This window comes from Astatotilapia calliptera, chromosome 12 (assembly GCF_964374335.1).
Source record: "Astatotilapia calliptera chromosome 12, fAstCal68.1, whole genome shotgun sequence".
Taxonomy (NCBI): domain Eukaryota; kingdom Metazoa; phylum Chordata; class Actinopteri; order Cichliformes; family Cichlidae; genus Astatotilapia; species Astatotilapia calliptera.
Genome location: NC_137433.1, coordinates 8,272,598 through 8,290,922, shown reverse-complemented (window position 1 = coordinate 8,290,922; position 18,325 = coordinate 8,272,598). Strand labels below are relative to the sequence as shown.

The following is an 18,325-nucleotide window of genomic DNA, read 5'->3' as shown; positions in this document are numbered from 1 at the left end:
CTTCCCATATGTTGCATCATGGTTTTCTTTTAACAGCACTCTACAAGCTTTTGGGAACTGAGAAGACCAATGCTGTAGTTTGATAACTTGATTTTAGATTTCAGCTGCTCTGCAGCTCATGAATGCTTTGTCAGCTAACAGTAGGCCAAATATTTCCAGTGGGTGACAGTTCTGGACTGCAGGCAGGCCAGAGTAGAACCTGCGCCCATTTGTTTAAAAGCCATGTTGCTGTAATACATAAGGAATGTGTTTTGGCAGTATCTTAATGAAATAAAAAAATTTCATAAATAAAACAAAAAATAAAAAACCTATTTAGAATTATATGATTCCTCTTCTTTTTAGTACTGAGGATGCAATCTCTACCATTTACACATACACACACACACACACACACACACACACACACACAAAATGTTGGTAGCCTACTGAAATCCTCAAACTCTTTTAACTTTGCGTTGAGCAACAGTATTCTTAAATAGCAAACTATCTGCCCACAGTTCTTTTTTACTAAGCAGGGAGGAAGATTTGAAATGCTCCGTTTATATCAGACCAAGCTACTGAACCTTTGTAAGTTAATCTATTTAGTTTAATGTACATTGGCCATTTTAAGCTTTACACATACTTGTAGAAATTTTTTTTGTACAATTTTAAATGAAAGGCTTTGATGATTTGCAAATCATTCATCTTTAAAAAAGAAAAAAGAAATTAGGTTTTAATCAGGAAATATGCGTTTAACACAGTTTTTATAGAGAGTTTTATTGCTAATGACTAAAAGATGCTCAAGTAGTCTTTATTTGAAATGCTAACCGTGACAACAACACTAGATGGCGCTAGTGTAAAAGCAAAGAGGTGGCCTGAGCCCAGTGGATGACGGTTTGTGGCCAGGGCTAAATGACAATTGTTTTCATAATCGTAGTATAGTGTAAAATATCCACCATAGATTCCTGAAGCCTTCTTATTTTGATGGAACAACGTAGAAGAAACAGCAAATTGGCAAATGTATAGACTTTATGGTGAATAGTCAATTTTTGCTATAACATTTGCATATTGGTTAGTTACTAAAGTTTCAGTCATTTTCAGTCTATAAATAAATGTTATTTCAGTTGTAGTCGCTGTCACTGAAGCAACATAAATATAATTCAGAATTTTATTTGGGATGTTTTACCAGTATTACACAGACACAGCGTAGATCAGACTGTAAGATTCATATTTCATGATCCATTATTGCCATTTAAAAAGGGGATTTTACCATCATATACAGAATATATTCACTTGCCATATATACATACATATATAACATGTCTGCAAAAATAAAGGAATATTTTATTTAGCTACATTTACTTTTCATTGTCAGTGTTAAATACAATTGCAGTATGTTTCTGTAGTGCTATTCATTTTCAATCATATAATATTCTTATTGCACACTATTCCACAGACAAAGGCACCTGTCTTTTCCTTTTACTAATAATACCACCTACTCCACGCAGTAAAAACAAGCCAGCATCTCCATGCCTGCTACAGCGTAAACAATACAACAGCAGAACTAAATCCTGAGGAAGGTTCAACAAAATAATAATTATTGCTGGAGTGCAATACAGAGGTAAACAAAAACACAAAATACAGCCACGCCTCTCTTGTAGCACATCAACAGAAACACATTTTCCTTAAAGCTAATATAATATCCAAACAGGATATTCAAGTTTTATTTGTCCCCACCCTGTTTTATATGTTTGGAAACACATAGGTCAATAGTTTGTTGGAGACATACAATTTGTCATTTTTTTGTCCCTGTGGCTGTACAAGCACTTTCATGGCCAGCTGAGGCCCGTTCCCTTGCTATTTCATTACCAATGACACCAACATAATATCTGAAATTGATTTAAAGTGTTGAATGTGTATTTTATAGCTTTTCACTCTAATTTTAAATATGAACCCAAAGAGAGGTCAGTGCAAGTGAGGGAGGCCATCATTAGGCTGCAAAACCTGAACTAACCTATCAGAGAGACAGCAAAACAATGTAAAGTGCAGGATGACAGAATTCTTTCTTTCTTTTAAAAACATTTAAAACATTTGCATTAAAACAATGCCCATAATGCAACCGTTAATCTGTTAATGGCAAAGTTTTGCCAATGAAACCCCCTGAATTAAAGCTAAAAGTCTGCACATCAGTCTCATATTGATGAATTTAAAATCCACTGTGGTAGTGTGCAGGTGAAACGCTACAAAACTTGTGTCTTTGTCCAACAGATTACAAACCCAAATGCAGATTTAAGTATTTTTAACTTAATTACAGTCCAGTGCCACATCTACACACTGCAGGTCGTTCTCAGTAACGCACACTACACTCAGACTCGCTCAGGCTGCCGCTGCTGCTTCGTCCTCTCCACTGCTGTCCTCCACCTGACTTGCAGCTGGCGTTTTGTGGCGAGTGTAGGTCCTCCTCCCCGGTCTCGATGCCCAGGACCTGCCGCTGAACCAGCTTAGAGTAGAGTCCGCCGCTGGCCATCAGCTCACTGTGAGATCCCTGTTCTGCCACGTGGCCCCTGTCAATTACAATAATGTTGTCTGCCTTCTCCACTGTGCTGAGCCGATGGGCGATCACCAACACGGTGTGGTCCCGCAGGACATTGTTCAGAGCCTGTTGAACCTGTAGTGAATTCAGCAAATACATCAACACCTCTATATTATTCCATAATGCAAATATGCTGCATGTCTGCTTGGTAACAGCTGCTGTACTGAAGCTCTCCTCTGGCTTTGATAACACTTACAATGTGTTCACTTTCTGCATCCAGAGCACTAGTGGCTTCATCCAGGACTAGAACACGAGGGTTGCGGATGAGAGCTCTTGCAATGGCAACCCTTTGTTTCTGTCCCCCTGACAACTGTGTGCCCTTCTCGCCAACACCTCAAGAAAACAGTAAGGTAAAAGTCAGTCAAATACATCATTTCATCTTATGAAACACATCTCCATTTCTTTATTAAAGAACATAGCTCTATTTTTTGTATGGCTGTGATATTTGTGCATTTAAATCTGAGCACTGTGTTAGTTTTAAGCAGACCCTAGAGTCAGGCTCAGCTGGCAAATCAGCTGATCTCAGTGTCAGCCATACTATCTCATGGTCACTTCTTACTTTTCCACACATCCTATTGGCAGATCTCAAATGGTGCATGCTACTTAAGCTGTATCAGCCAACCTATAGTTTCTGATGCCTCTGCAAGCAGCTTTGCAATGTACAGTAAAGCTCTGTATAGTAAAACAAATCTGCCAGGGACCAATGTTAAATGTGACTTTTCCTCTTGAGGTCCCAGCTTAACAAGCATGTCCATTACACATAGAGCACATAAAAAGCTGATTTACAAATGAACAGATTTAATGATTACTTGTTTCATAGCCTTTAGGAAGAGTGGTAATAAAATCATGAGCGTTAGCCTTGGTGGCAGCCTGCAGCACTGCCTCCCTGGGGACATCAGTCAGGCCATAGGTAATGTTCTCCTCAACTGTGCGGGCAAACAGCACAGGCTCTTGACCTACAAGAGCCACCTGCAGACACACAATAAAGAATAGAAATTACTGTATGCTGAAGACTAACAAGCCAAGGGGTGTATTTGTATACAAAGTATGGTAGTTTTTTTTTTTGTTTAACCTTTTTTAATTTGTTTCTTTTTTAGACTAGTTTTTATCATTGCCAGCAGAAACTGACACAGGGCAGGAAAAATCAGAAAACAGTGATGGACAAACACATTGGCAGTTTTGCTCTTTTCGGGAGATTTTCAGACAACTACTCAACAACAGTTCTTGTGATGTTGGATTGTGCCAATGTGCACAATAGTGCATTTACTGTTAGCATGTTTATAGCCTCCTGAACACTGTATCAGAGCCAGGCCTCCTGCTTAGTCTAGTTCCTGCTGTGTTCTACATGTGAAAAAGTAAAACTGACCCAAGTCCCCAGATATTATACAAAGATTACACATGAAAATGTCTTTTACACTGACTAACCTTGGAGTGGAGGTAGTCATGCTGAAAGCTTTGAACAGGCTTTCCATCCAGCAGCACCTGGCCTTGCTGAGGAAGGTAGAAATTTTCCAGAAGACTCACACAGGAGCTCTTCCCACTGCCTGAAGGTCCCACAAGGGCAGTCACTTCTCCGGGACGCAGGAGGAATGACACCCCCTGCAAAAAGACCCATTTCAAACTAAGCAGACATAATGTCAACCGTATCCTAACTTCACCCTCATTTAGTTGGTTATATTGTTGCAATCTTCTAGTAAACTGCCCTCATCTCTACCACCATGAGTCAAACAGACCACTTGTGAATAATTTCTTCAGGTGTTCAGGATCCCTGAGGACAAACCTTGAGAATATCAGTTTCAGGGCGTGTCGGGTAGGCAAACGTGACGTCTTTAAATTCAACCAGACCGGCGCATGTCTCCGGAGCCTCTGTGCCATCAGAGGGGTGTTCGGGTTTCCTATCCAGATACTCAAAAACCTTCTCAGCAGCTCCAACTCCTTGCATGAGGCCTGTGTACACTGATGCAATGCTCTGCAAAGTGAAGACAACATGGATTCATTGCCATGTCTTCAGAACAGAAAACAAACGACCTGTGGAGAATGATAGGTGAAATACCTCAAGACATTCGCCGAGCTCTAGCATGTATATGAAAAAAGATATCAAGGCACCGCTACTCATCTGATTAGTAATCACAAGGTGGCCTCCATAGTAGAGGATAGCCAGCTCGAGAGCAAGCTCTGAGATCTGGAAAACACACAAAAAATCCCTTGCTGTAAGGTAAAAACAGAGACCACTAAATAAACCATGGAGACCATGCAGAATTATGTAAAGGGTAACTGCAGATACCTACACAACTGGACCACATGTAGCAAGCGTAGGCCAGGGCTTGTTTTTTGTTGAGCTGGAACATGACTAAGAGTTTGGCGTAATAGGAATCGGCCTCTCCATTCTCGTTGGCAAAGCTCCGCACCGTCCTCATGGCTGAGATGGTTTCTTCTGCAACTTTATTGGCCTCTGCGAGGGTTGTTTGCACCTTTTTGGTCAGATTCTGGAAAGAACAGAAGAAAATATAAAAGTTATCTAATCGTAAATAGTAGAGAGCCTGATTGGGAATAGTGTCAGAGATTCTTCTGTAGCAGGGGTGTGGTCTCTAGCCCGCCTGACCAGGAGGAGTCGAACATTAACTCAGCTCTTCCAGGGCACCCTGCAGACTTGGCTGCTGGCAACAGCAAGGGAGTGGGGCCGCCGCTGGGATGACGTGAACGCCAAACAGGAGTCCATCACAGGTCGACTGCAGGTATGCGAGTAAGACCTTCTGAGGAGGGTTTCACTTTTCTCTCTTCTTTATAATTGACCCTTGTTTTCTCTCTCTCAGCTCCTTGTCCCAGAGTGGGAGGGATTTGAAGCACAAAGGGAGGTTTGACCAGCTGACAGGAAACACCAGTGAAAAACTGAAACAACTGCAGGTGTGGGGTTGTTTTGATATGACACATACGTCAGAGACATTATCCTAAACTGGACTAACAAAGGACCATTAGTCCAACATGAAACTTATCTTACATAAGGTAAGGCTGAAGTTCATTGATAATTTTAATCAAAAACTTGTTGAAATATTTTTACTGAACATGCAAACATCTGCTGATGAAAATGTGTTGATCTATCGGTCTGTTATGAAGCAATTGCTATTTCTAATGTGTCTTTATCACTTTCTGATGGTTTATTAATTAAACAATACATGTATTAATTGTTGTATTATCTGTAGATATAGTATTTATATATATTTATTTATAGTATAGTAAAAATGTTTAATTATTACTGTTTAAATGACTAATATGTGACATGTATTAGTAGTGATGTGGTGCTGAGGGTTAAAATGCCTTTTTGTCTTTTGGTATACTACGAAATGGCAATAAACCATTAATATATGTCTATGCTGTGCTCGTATTTATTTTACCCTACTCAAATTCAATTTATGATACATTTTATTTTGAAAGATTTAAAATGGTTCTTTAAAGAACCTTTTTAAAAAATGGTTCTTTGAAAAACCATTAAAGGTGGACCCTGGGTCAGACAGACAGATGACAGTCTCAGGTGTATACACTGATACAAAACAGCACAAGAGAAGGAGGATTTAGTGTTTGTGTTATTACGAGTGCTAAACAAGAAGAGTTCCCAGATGTTACAGTGGACACATGTGTGACTCCTGTGATTAAAGCATCTTTCTTTCAGCTTAACGAGTGAACCGTCAGCTTGTTCAAACACACGTTAAAGTCCGTTTGGCTCGACACCACCGAACAGAGGCAGCAATATAACATAGCTAACATTAACATGAACATTAACGTGAATCCTGCTTGTGCCGTGATTCAGGACTGCAAACTGAGCAGCATCACTGACTTTCAGCTTGTTGTGTTTGTGGATATATGACTGACTTTAATTATCCATAAAATCATCAGATTCTCTGTAAGATTAAGGTCGACTATTGAACAGCGTATATTTTAAAGTAAAGGCTTTAAAACCAAATTACCAAATGAACCAAATGAATATTATGTCACCCCTGATGATCCACCAGGACAAACTCAGCAGTGTGTGAGGAAGAAGAGGAGGAAGAGCCAGCAGCAGCTGACAGATGGAGAGAGACAGACTGCTCCCTGTTTGTGAAGGACTGCTAGAAAAGTTTAAAATAACTAATTGTCTGTCCTGAATCAGTCTTATTAAGTAATGTTCAAATAATTTTATGATTCCAGTGTTTTCAGTGTGGGAGAAAGTACTCAGGGCCTTCAAGTTAAACACTATGAAAGGCAGCAACAGGTTTAATGTTCAGAAACCTAAAGTATGTATCAGCAGCAGAATGAAGCTAAAAATAAATGTTTGTTTCAGTTCTATGAAGCTTTGAGTATTTTGGATTAGTAGCACTGCTGTGTTTGTTGCATCATATTGCTGTAACTGTTTATATGCTTTATATATTCTGAGGTAAGTTGATCTAATGTGTTACATTATATTCTATAAGGATGTTATGTGTTTGTATACTTTCTGCCCAGTTAGACCCATTTAGCAAAGTCAGCCTGTTTAAGGCTCTGATATCTATTCTGTGTGACTTAAAGCAGTTATGACATGGTCTGATTTTCTCACCCAATAAAGGAATATTTCATATATCAGTCTACTCTTCATTTTATCAGAAACAGTTATCACAGCTCGTAAATTTTCTTTTTACACATATATGTAAGCATTGAGCCAAATTTAGTAATGCCAACATATTAAACGAACAATATTTGTCTCTTATGTATAATACATCTGTATATACACTGTGAAAGGTACTTGTCTTTGAGTGAAGATTTAAGGTGATAGGAAATATAAATAACTGCAACTTGAATCTTTGACCCAGAGTTCAAGCTCACTGCTGTAATATATCCTGTAATATATATATATATCATAATAATCTGACAATAAATATAATATTGGCCATTTTATATTTACATTACCACAGTCAGATGATTTTAGTCTCATGAACAACATAAGCTAATTGTTATTTACTAGCTAATCTTAAAATGACTGTTCATTACAGAAATGAAGCCCAACTATCATGTTTTACAGTCCTGTGGTCTCAGCTTCAGATACTCAACTAATCAATGTGATGTCATGACAAAAATGAATGACCAACAAAACATTTTTTCTCCTTCATTTACAGTCCCATTTCACAAGCCTCTCACTACTTATATGTAGTATGCGTAGTGCGCGTACTTCAAGCGTGTGGTCTCTTAATTGGGACACAGCCAGTGACGGCGGTGCTGGTGACAGAGGAGGAAGTAAATGGAATCGCAAGGGAGTAGGGCTGTTCGATATAACGATATATATCGGATGACGATATGAAAACGTCAATCGTTTCATATTACGCTATCGTTTGTGTCGTGTTGTGGCAAAATAAACTTTTTACGGCATTTTTTTAAATCGTTTTGATGGTCACTGTAGAATTTCTTAAAGTTCTCTCTTTCTCTTATATATTTAACATAACCACACTACAGACGGACAAGCGACTGTTTTTATCCGTTGACGTTTGCAACAACGACGGTAAAACCATCGCGTGGCTCCGTCGTCCGCTTCTTTATTTTCCACATAAACCTTTCACAATAACGCTGAAGATACTGTTGAGATTTTTCAAAATAAACTGAATCACGTGAAAGAGTACACAGAGTGTACGGATGAGAAGCAAGAAATAGCCATCAGGTGCTAAAAAATAAACCTTAGAATCAAACATTAGAACCGGCTTTTCCCCGCAGCACGCCATGTAATAAATACTCACAAAGAAAATGTCTAAAAATGTAAGGTTTCATGCATTGGTCAAAACACCTGACTCCAGGTACACGACCAGCTAAAAAAAAAAAAAAATACTCATGCAAATCGAGTTGCCCGACATTCATGGAATTTACAGAAAATGTAAAATTTTTGTGATATATACCGTTGTCGGGACGATAAATATCTAATATCGGGATATGAAATTTTGGTCATATTGCACAGCCCTACAGTCACTCCCTACAAGGAAGTGACTGTTTCCCGGTACCCTGGTGCAGAAGCAACGGAATCAGCTGCTGAAACACAAATATACACTTGCATGAGCACGGAAATCCAGTGTGTGTCAGGTCCTTTATCACACTTTTACAGTCTACACATGTCCCCCAGATGTGTCACAAGTAGACAATCACAAAGTTACTGTCTTGACAAGAAGACAGTTACACTATACTCTTACTAAATGCACAAAAGGCTAATTGTAGCTTTCTTCTTAAAAACGAATCCCCACACTGAGAAAAGAGAACTACTTTTAGCCGAAAATAACAGAGCATCTCATCCAAACAACATTATACCTGACATTACATTTATTGTTGTTAAGATATACATCGTGTGTACTAGGGTGACCATATTTTGATTTCCAAAAAAGAGGACACTTGGCACATTCATGAAGAATTTTAATAATACTGTTTGCTTAAAGAAAATTTTAACACATTTAAATAATGCATTCTCTGTGAATGAATGGTGAAATAAAAAATGTCTTGTAGGCTTTTACAAGTGAATCGCTACCTTATCGTGGTGGAGGGGTTTGTGTGTCCCAGGGATCCCAGGGGCTATGTTGTCTGGGGGCTTTTGCCCCCTGGTAGGGTCTCCCATGGCAAATTGGTCCTGGGTGAGGGACCAGACAAAGAGCGATTCAGAAGACCCTAATGAAAAGAATATCGAGGGAACAGTTTACCCTGCCCGGGATAGGGTTACCGGGGCCCTGCCCTGGAGCCAGGCCCAGGGAGGGTGCCCGAGGGCAAGCGTCTGGTGGCCGGGCCTTAGTCCATGGGGCCCGGCCGGGCACAGCCCAAAGAGGAGACATGGGCCCATCCTCCCGCAGGCCCACCACCCGTAGGAGGCACCATAGGGGTCGGGTGCATTGTGTGCCGGGTGGCGGCCAGGAGCGGAGGCCCTGGCGGACTGACCCCCGGCTGCCAAGACTGGCAATAGGGACATGGAATGTCTCTGGTGGGGAAGGAGCCTGAGTTAGTGCGTGAGGTTGAGAGGTACCGGCTAGATATAGTCGGGCTCACCTCTACGCATGGCTTGGGCTCTGGAACCAGTCTCCTGGAGAGGGGCTGGACTCTGTCTCAGTCTGGAGTTGCCCCAGGTGAGAGGCGGCGGGCTGGGGTGGGTATTCTAATATCCCCTCGGCTTGCTGCCGGTACGTTGGGGTTTTCCCCGGTGGATGAGAGGGTTTGTTCCCTGCGCCTTAGGGTCGGGGAACGGGTCCTGACTGTCATCTGTGCTTATGCGCCGAGTAGCAGTTCGGAGTACCCAGCCTTCTTAGAGTCCCTGGGGGTGGGGTGCTGGAAGGTGCTCCACCTGGAGACTCTGTTGTCCTGCTAGGAGACTTCAATGCTCACGTGGGTAATGACAGCGAGACCTGGAGGGGCGTGATTGAGAGGAACGGCCTCCCTGATCTGAACCCGAGCGGTGCTTTGTTATTGGACTTCTGTGCTAATCACAGTTTGGCCATAACGAACACCCTGTTCAAACATAAGAGTGTCCATAAGTGCACGTGGCACCAGGACGCTCTAGGCCGTAGGTCGATGATCGATTTTGTAACCGTATCACCAGACCTGCGACCATATGTTCTGGACACTCGGGTAAAGAGAGGGGCTGAGCTGTCAACTGATCACCACCTGGTGGTGAGTTGGATCAGGTGGCGGGGGAGGACGCTGGACAGACCTGGTGCACCTAAACGCGTAGTGAGGGTGTGCTGGGAACATCTAGCAGAGGCCCCAGTCCGCGAGATCTTCAACGCACACCTCCGGCAGAGCTTCAACAGCATTCCGAGGGAGACTGGGGACATTGAGTCCGAATGGACCATGTTCAGCGTCTCCATTGCCGAAGCTGCTGCATTGAGCTGCGGCCGCAAGGTGGTTGGTGCCTGCCGTGGTGGTAATCCCCAAACCAAATGGTGGACACCAGAGGTGAAGGGAGAAACCAGGCTGAAGAAGGAGTCCTATCGGGCTTGGTTAGCCTGTGGGACTCCGGAGGCAACCGACAGGTATCGACAGGCCAAGCGGAATGCGGCTCGGGCAGTGGCTGAAGCAAAAACTCGGGTGTGGGAGGAGTTCGGAGAGGCCATGGAAAAATACTTTCGGACTGCCTCGAAGAGATTCTGGCAAACCGTCAGGCGTCTCAGGAAGGGAAAGCGGTGCTCTACCTGCACTATGTATAGTGCTGGCGGAGCGCTGCTGACGTCAACTGAGAAAATTGTCAGGCGGTGGAAGGAATACTTCGAGGACCTCCTTAATCTAACTGACACGTCTTCCGAGGAGGAAGCAGAGTCTGGGGATGAGGGGAATGACCCGCCAATTTCCGGGGGCGAGGTCACTGAGGCAGTTAAACAACTCCTTGGTGGCAGAGCCCCTGGTGTTGATGAGGTCTTCCCCAAGTTCCTGAAGGCTCTGGATGTTGTAGGGCTGTCCTGGTTGACACACCTCTGCAATGTTGCGTGGAGATCAGGGGCAGTACCTGTGGACTGGCAGACTGGGGTGGTGGTCCCCATCTTTAAGAAGGGGGACCGGAGGGTGTGTTCCAACTACAGGGGGATCACACTCCTCAGCCTCCCTGGGAAAGTCTATGCCAGGGTGCTGGAAAGGAGAGTTCGTCCGCTAGTCGAACCTCGGATACAGGAGGAACAATGCGGTTTTCGTCCTGGTCGCGGAACACTGGACCAGCTCTTTATCCTCTCCAGGATACTTGAGGGTGCATGGGAGTTTGCCCAACCAGTCTACATGTGTTTTGTGGACTTGGAGAAGGCATTCGACCGTGTCCCTCGGGGTGTCCTGTGGGAGGTGTTGCGGGAGTATGGGGTGTCTGGCCCATTGCTACGGGCCATTCGATCCCTATACAACCATTGTAAGAGCTTGGTTCGCATTGCCGGCAATAAGTCAGACTCGTTCCCGGTGGGTGATGGGCTCCGCCAGGGCTGCCCTTTGTCTCCGGTTCTGTTCATAATTTTTATGGACAGGATTTCTAGGCGCAGCCAAGTGGCGGAGGGCTTTCGCTTTGGTGGCCTCAGAATCTCATCTCCGATTTTTGCGGATGATGTAGTTCTGTTGGCTTCATCGGGTGAGGGCCTCCAGCTCGCACTGGAACGGTTCGCAGCAGAGTGTGAAGCAGCGGGAATGAGGATCAGCACCTCCAAATCTGAGGCCATGGTTCTCAGCCGGAAAAGGGTGGAGTGCCCACTCCGGGTCGGGGATGAGTTCTTGCCCCAAGTGGAGGAGTTCAAGTATCTCGGGGTCTTGTTCGCGAGTGATGGGAGAAGGGAGCCGGAGATCGACAGACGGATTCGGGCTGCAGCTGCAGTAATGCAGACGCTGCACCAGTCCGTCGTGGTGAAGAGGAGCTGAGTGTAAAAGCGAAGCTCTCAATTTACCGGTCGATCTACGTCCCTACCCTCACCTATGGCCACGAGCTGTGGGTAGTGACTGAAAGAACGAGATCGCGGATACAAGCGGCAGAAATGAGCTTCCTCCGAAGAGTGGCTGGCCTCTCCCTTAGAGATAGGGTGAGAAGTTCGGCCATCCGGGAGGGGCTCAGAGTAGAGCAGCTGCTGCTCCACATCGAAAGGAGCCAGCTGAGGTGGTTCGGGCATCTGACAAGGATGCCCCCTGGGCGCCTCCTGGGTGAGGTGTTCCAGGCATGTCCCACCGGGGAGGAGGCCCCGGGGCAGACCCAGGACATGCTGGAGAGATTATATCTCTCGGCTGGCCTGGGAACGCCTTGGTGTTCCCCCGGATAAGCTGGAGGAGGTGGCTGGGAAGAGGGAGGTCTGGGTCTCTTTGCTTAGGCTGCTGCCCCCGCGACCCGGCCTCGGATAAAGCGGATGAAGATGGATGGATGGATGGATGGATGGATGGATGGATGGACAAGTGCAAAAGACTAATTTAAAAACCTCTAGAATTAAGTAACGTTACAGAAATAATGTCTCATTTGTATAAGAAAAATGACCAGTGAGGTATGGTTTCTGCTGTCTCATTTCGCGTTTCTAACCTCAATTAATTTTTTTTGCATGCCACCATTCTTCCAGTCAAAGTATGATTGGGAATATATTCTCTGGTAAGTCTGAGAAATGCCACAGTATTGGATTTTATTAAGATCTCAAAGAGTGACTTCAACTGAATGTAGCACTATGACACCATTGACAATAGCTTCAGTCTTGGTGCAGGCACTTTTTGGCTTTGTTAAAGTCTGGAAATGCTTCTCTTCTTTTAGCAACACACAAGTGCAATCCATGGATCTGTAGCTATTGTGACGCTTCATAGTATGAAATGCCAGTGCACCTTCTGCTGCAGATACAACAACATCCTCGTTTTTCCCAGGTGTAACAAAGAACTCAGTCAACTTACTAGATGAATTTTCGCCTCGCACAGCCTTTATATACAGGTGCATATAAGTGGTCCGCAGGTGCGCAATCGCTGTCAAAATAAAAGGCGCGCACCAGATAAGAAGTTGCAACGCACGTTTGCGTACATAAGATTTTCTGGAGGAAGACAGATATTTGTTTAGAACTCTTAAAGATGTCGAAGAAGCAAGCTCCTTTAAGCAATTACTTTGGTGTTCCTCCACCTCCAAAGAAATGTCAGAAGGAGTGCGAACCGCAAAAAGAAGCGCGTATTCTCGGAAAAGTGGTTGCAGGAGGTGAGCTGGCTTCAAACAAATGATGAACGCACAAAGATTTGGTGCAGAATATGCAGTGAAAATCCCACTCTAGCGAACAAAAACAGTGCCTTTTATATGTACGCGAACGCGCGTTGCAACTTCTTATCTGGTGCGCGTCTTTTATTTTGACAGCGAATGCGCACCTGCGGACCACTTATGTGCACCCCTGTTTATACGTTTTTAAACCTTTGTTAGACACACAAACGTATTTGCCAGCTCTGCACACAGTGGACTCCACCTCCCATTTATTCTGAGGGATGGTACAAGGGAAATTTGTTTTGCAGTTTGTCTGAAAAGATGCACTTGCGCTTTGGCATCTTGTGGCATCTTTTCAGCGCGCCGCTGCGCACTCTGTCCCGTCTGTGAGCGCGGAACAACCACTTACTTCGGGACGAAGTCGCACATATGGGTCCCTCTGTATGTCTATAGGAAAACCCGGACATTTTCATCCATCTCGAAAATCCCCCCGGACAGAACGTGAAAAGTGGACATGTCCGAGGAAAAGAGGACGGTTGGTCACCCTATGTGTACTCATGTTGTACAATGTGTTGAACTGTATTATGGTTATTGTTGTTTAACAGAGAGACAGTATTTTATTTGTCACCACAAGGAAGCACGTATGCTGCGTCATCAGCCCCTGAGAGAGAAAGTGTACCCCAACAAAAATGGCACCCATGAGGAAAGGTTTTGCCGCGTTCCCTAATGTGGAACAAAGTTCCCAAAATGTTAAGGACATTTTTGCCTCCGTCGTCATTTCCCTTTGACTTGATCACTGTTGATGCTGCAATACTCAACAACAGTAATAACTATTTCTCAAGACCACTTTAAAAAAATTACAATAATATCTGACTTCTTGGAAGCAAACTATAAAGAAATGAACATTCAGACAAAACTACTTTACCTTGTAGTATTCACCATAAAGTTTTGAGACTAGACCGATGAAAGGGAATCCCATGATGGTCACCAGTGTGAGCTTCCAGGACATGCCAAACATGAAGATGAAGAAGCCAACGCCCTTAATGACACTCCGCAGGAAGATGTTGACATTCTGGGAGATGAGGTCGCTCACCTGGGTGGTGTCAGCAGACAGACGTGAAAGGATGTCACCTGCAGGGTTACAAGGGCGTGGAATAACATTAGAACGGATCAATGGAAGGGAAAGATGTGTGCACAGGAACTCGCGTTCAACATCACCTGTGTGATTGTCATCAAAAAAGGCAATTTCTTGCCTCATCAAGGTTCGGAAAAGATGGTTCCTGAGACGAAGGTTTAATCTCGCCAACGTCAGGGTGAAGACACCTCCTCGTACTCCGATTGCAAGTGAACTGAGGAGAGAGAAAAGACTGCCATGAAGCAGTTCTGTGGTTTGGCATTTAACACACGTCATCATCTAAACAAAGCAAGCAGCTTTGCCAAGGATCATCTCAGTATATAAGCTGAATGCATTCCTCTGTGTAATTTACAACAAAATGTAAACAAAACATTAAAAAACAAAAATTAAAACCTACAACTGCGGATGCTCACCTGGCTAAGGCCAGTGCTGCAAGTATGATCACAGGTTTGGCAAAGTACTCCATGCTTTGGTGAACCACAATACTGTCTATGGCTTTCCCATAGTAGTACGGTATGAAAGCCTCACCTGAAAGCAAAGAGTCATCATTACTTAATGTTTTTTAAAGTCTAAGTTGAATTGATGATCCATACATAAAGGCTTTGTGACAACTTGAGCATTCAATTTTATTTAATTAGTTTTTTATCCATCCATCCATTCGCTTACGCTTATCCCTTTCAAGGTGGCGGGGTGTGCTGGAGCCTATCCCAGCTGTCATAGGGCGAGAGGCGGGGTACATCCTGGACAGGTCGCCAGTCTGTCGCAGGGCCAACACACAGAGACAGACAACCATTCATGCTCACATTAACACTTATAGGCAATTTAGATGGATCAGTTAACCTATCCCCACAAGCTGCATGTGTTTGGACTGTGGGAGGAAGCCGGAGTACCCAGGGAGAACATGCAAACTCCACACTGAAAGACCACAGCCTGATGGAGAATTGAACTCAGGACATTCTTGCTGTGCGGCAACAGTGGTAACCTCCATGCTCGATGCTTTTTTTTATTCAATTCTAAATCAGAGTGAAAAATAAGGTCACTGTACATTCATAGTGAGAGCGTTTTTTGTTTTTTGGGACATTTGGGACTCCCCTTGTCCCAAATGTTTTTCTAACATTTAGGAACAGAACCTCGAGGTGTTTGGGCTCACCCTTAGAGCTCAGATGCTCAGTTCCTGGGGAGCAGTTCAGGCAAGGGAAGATTAGTTAAGATGCCTCCTGAACACCTCCAATATGAAGTTTTTCTTGTATACCCAACAAGAAAGAGACACCTGGGCCCACCAAGGACATGCTGGACAAATTATGTCTCTTGGCTGGTTTGGGATATCCTTGTGAAAGAGCTGGAGGCTGAGGTGGAGGAAAGTGAGTTCTAGGCGTCTCTGCTCAGACTGTTGCCCCTGTAATCGCTTTTTAAGCAGCACAAAACCAATGGATGGATGGACAAATGCATAGTTTAGATGTACGAGTACAGAAAAAACCTCAAATTTTTATATTGCACTTCAAAGAAAATGAGCAAACTTCCAAAATGATTTGAATGAAATGTGTGTATTTAATGATATTCCATAAATTAAAGAATTGATGAAACTGATAAAACCGTGAGTGCTGTTGGAGGCTCTGGCATTCAGCCCACTGTTACAAACAATAATGAGCCTTAGAGTTACTTAGTATGACTTTGACCTATTAATGTAGGTATAGACGTTTATTGGCATTCACCAAATATACCATTTCCAGCTCTTTTATTTTTATTCTTGGACTCTAATAGAGACGCTTTGTATGCTTCACAGTTGAAATGAAACCTAGCGTTTAATATACAGGGCCTTGGCACAGGCACCGTTTAAGTCAACTTTCTTCTGATTGGCTAGTCCTTTGAAACAGAAGGTTTGAACAGCAGGTGGCTGAGGCTTCTGGTTAGTAATGTAGATGAATATACTGATCAATATCTTTGGGCTTTATGACAAAAAACATTTGTCTTTTAGCAACTGGGACCCATATGAGCGAGTTAGGGGTCCTTTTAATAATTCCATGACAGAAAGCATCAACAGTTGGAACATATTGAAAAGAACACACTTGTTTTTCTACCATAGCACTTATCTGTAATTAAAAAGTGTTGTGTAACGTGGCATGAGTAGCGTAATCAGAACCTGCAGACTCAGTTTTGTCAGTTGCATTGGGGCAGTGTGTCTAAATCCTTTATAACAGACAGCAGTAAATAATGTGACATTAAGGACACTCACACACAGCAGAGATGATGAGGAAGAGGACAGCAACAGAGAGCAGCTCAGCATCCTTTTTGCAGTAGCTCAGCAGGCGTCCCAGTGTGGCCCCCGAGCTGCTGTCCTTCTCCTTCTTTCTCTCAGAGCCCAACTCCTGCTCCTCCTCGCCAACTGTCTCCACCAGCTTTTCAGTGTCCTCACGGCCCCTTGTTCCTCTACCACTACTGCTGCTCTCAGACTCCGGCTCCTTCCCCAGCCACCTCCAGAGCAGCATTACTCCCAGAGAAGAGGCACAAGTCCAACATATCAGGCTCAAGAGCCAGGGCTGGTGACTGATGCTCACCTCAGTCAGCATCAGCAGCTTGGCCAGTGTATAGGTGATGACAATCAGACAGATGAGGAGAATAAGGCTGGTGGATTTAGCAACCCTCTGCGGGCCGTCCACCTTGTTCCATGTCACCCCTAAAGAGGCTCCCAGCAGGAGGGAGGCTCGGAGCAGCACTGTCCCCCAGATGTCCAGTGCAGACTGAAGGATATTAAAGTTGAGGGCATCCTCTGTGAAGGTGCTCAGCTGTGATCCATGTGCGTACAGGACAGTGGTGGTGACAACATCCAGGAGGACGTATGACACGATGCAGCCCACAGCCACGTTGATTCCCATGCTGATTATCAGAACAGAGAGCAGCACCGGCACAAAGCAGCAAACAGCGGCTTGAGAAATGATCGGTTACAGTGCAGCAGCGGTTTGAATAAAATGTGAGAAAAGTTTCTCAAAACATACACCAGACAAGAACACAAACACTCAGCAAAACCGGATTATTTTAGTTATTCTTTCCGGTCTTTTTCCGTTTTATGCAGCTGCACAGAAAATATCAAGTAGTCTTATTACAACTACCAGCATTTAGGACGTCACTACATTGTTAATGATTGTCCAGCCATGCCGCAACATTACTGTAACACATATCCTGCTACATTGTTGGCTAGCTTTGTGAATTAGCTTCTTGAGGGCGGTCAGCTGCGTTGCGTTACACTTCCGTGTTAAATCTTGTCACTGTCCAGCCCCGACAGCATTCAGTAACTCACTGAAACCCCTCTCCTTATTCAATGTTGTCCTCAAACACATGCATTACAACCCAAACTGACTCAAGTTCGTGTAACGAATACATGAACTTCGATACCGGCGTTCAAGAAGACGCCGGCATCGAAGCTCGTCTAGATTACAGAAGATTAAGAGCAGGCAGTGATTCTCTGCGGCACACTAGTGAGCGTTTCTACCACCAGTTCATCTTTTTTGCTATCTTGTGTTTTTCTACTCAAGAGGTTCACATGTCCCTAACCCGAATACGAAGCCAATAACGTCTGATGGTTAAAGAATGCCCACTCGTGTTCTGCAGACTACAGAAACCCGCTTTTAAATGGCTAAAGTTACAGGAAAGAAGACAGAGTGACACATCTTTCCTTTTAGCTTTACGGATGTTGCCATAAAGTCTCGCTGAAAATGACCAGTTTGGCTCCTCCCAGTTTTCCATTAAAGTGGACATGGAACATAACATGTATCACTGTTTGTGAAGCTAGATTTAAAACAATCAGTCTTTTAACCTTCTGTTTTTACAGCATGTGCAGTGCCATCTGACACCAATATGACATCACTGGGTTGGCGGGTCAGAAGTATGAAGTTACTATCAGTTAATTACTATCAGTAAGTTAATGACTTACTAACAGGTTGTTGTTGCATTGGGTTTTAGGTCATCTCATCTATCATGCGAG

At 43.8% G+C, this 18,325-nt stretch overlaps 1 protein-coding gene across 1 annotated transcript; it reads right to left on the bottom strand.

Moving 5' to 3' along the window:
* Positions 1 to 1,133: 1,133 nt before the first annotated feature.
* abcb9 (ATP-binding cassette, sub-family B (MDR/TAP), member 9) lies at positions 1,134 to 18,040 on the bottom strand. Its single transcript, XM_026186795.2, has 11 exons — positions 16,580 to 18,040; positions 14,760 to 14,874; positions 14,430 to 14,560; positions 14,137 to 14,342; positions 4,861 to 5,058; positions 4,626 to 4,754; positions 4,353 to 4,541; positions 3,998 to 4,171; positions 3,382 to 3,541; positions 2,769 to 2,905; positions 1,134 to 2,647 (listed from the first exon to the last, which is right to left on the bottom strand). The coding sequence occupies exons 1-11, from the start codon at positions 17,217 to 17,219 to the stop codon at positions 2,327 to 2,329; spliced, it is 2,400 nt and encodes a 799-aa protein (XP_026042580.2). The 5' UTR covers positions 17,220 to 18,040; the 3' UTR covers positions 1,134 to 2,326.
* Positions 18,041 to 18,325: the final 285 nt, after the last annotated feature.

Excerpts from the sequence above, each read along its gene's own strand:
- abcb9 (XM_026186795.2), bottom strand. The coding sequence starts at position 17,219 with ATGGGAATCAACGTGGCTGTGGGCTGCATCGTGTCATACGTCCTCCTG. Across the intron at positions 4,755-4,860 it reads GCTACATGTGGTCCAGTTGT|ATCTCAGAGCTTGCTCTCGA; the intron begins GTAGGTATCTGC and ends TGTGTTTTCCAG. Across the intron at positions 2,648-2,768 it reads ATGCAGAAAGTGAACACATT|GTTCAACAGGCTCTGAACAA; the intron begins GTAAGTGTTATC and ends AATTCACTACAG.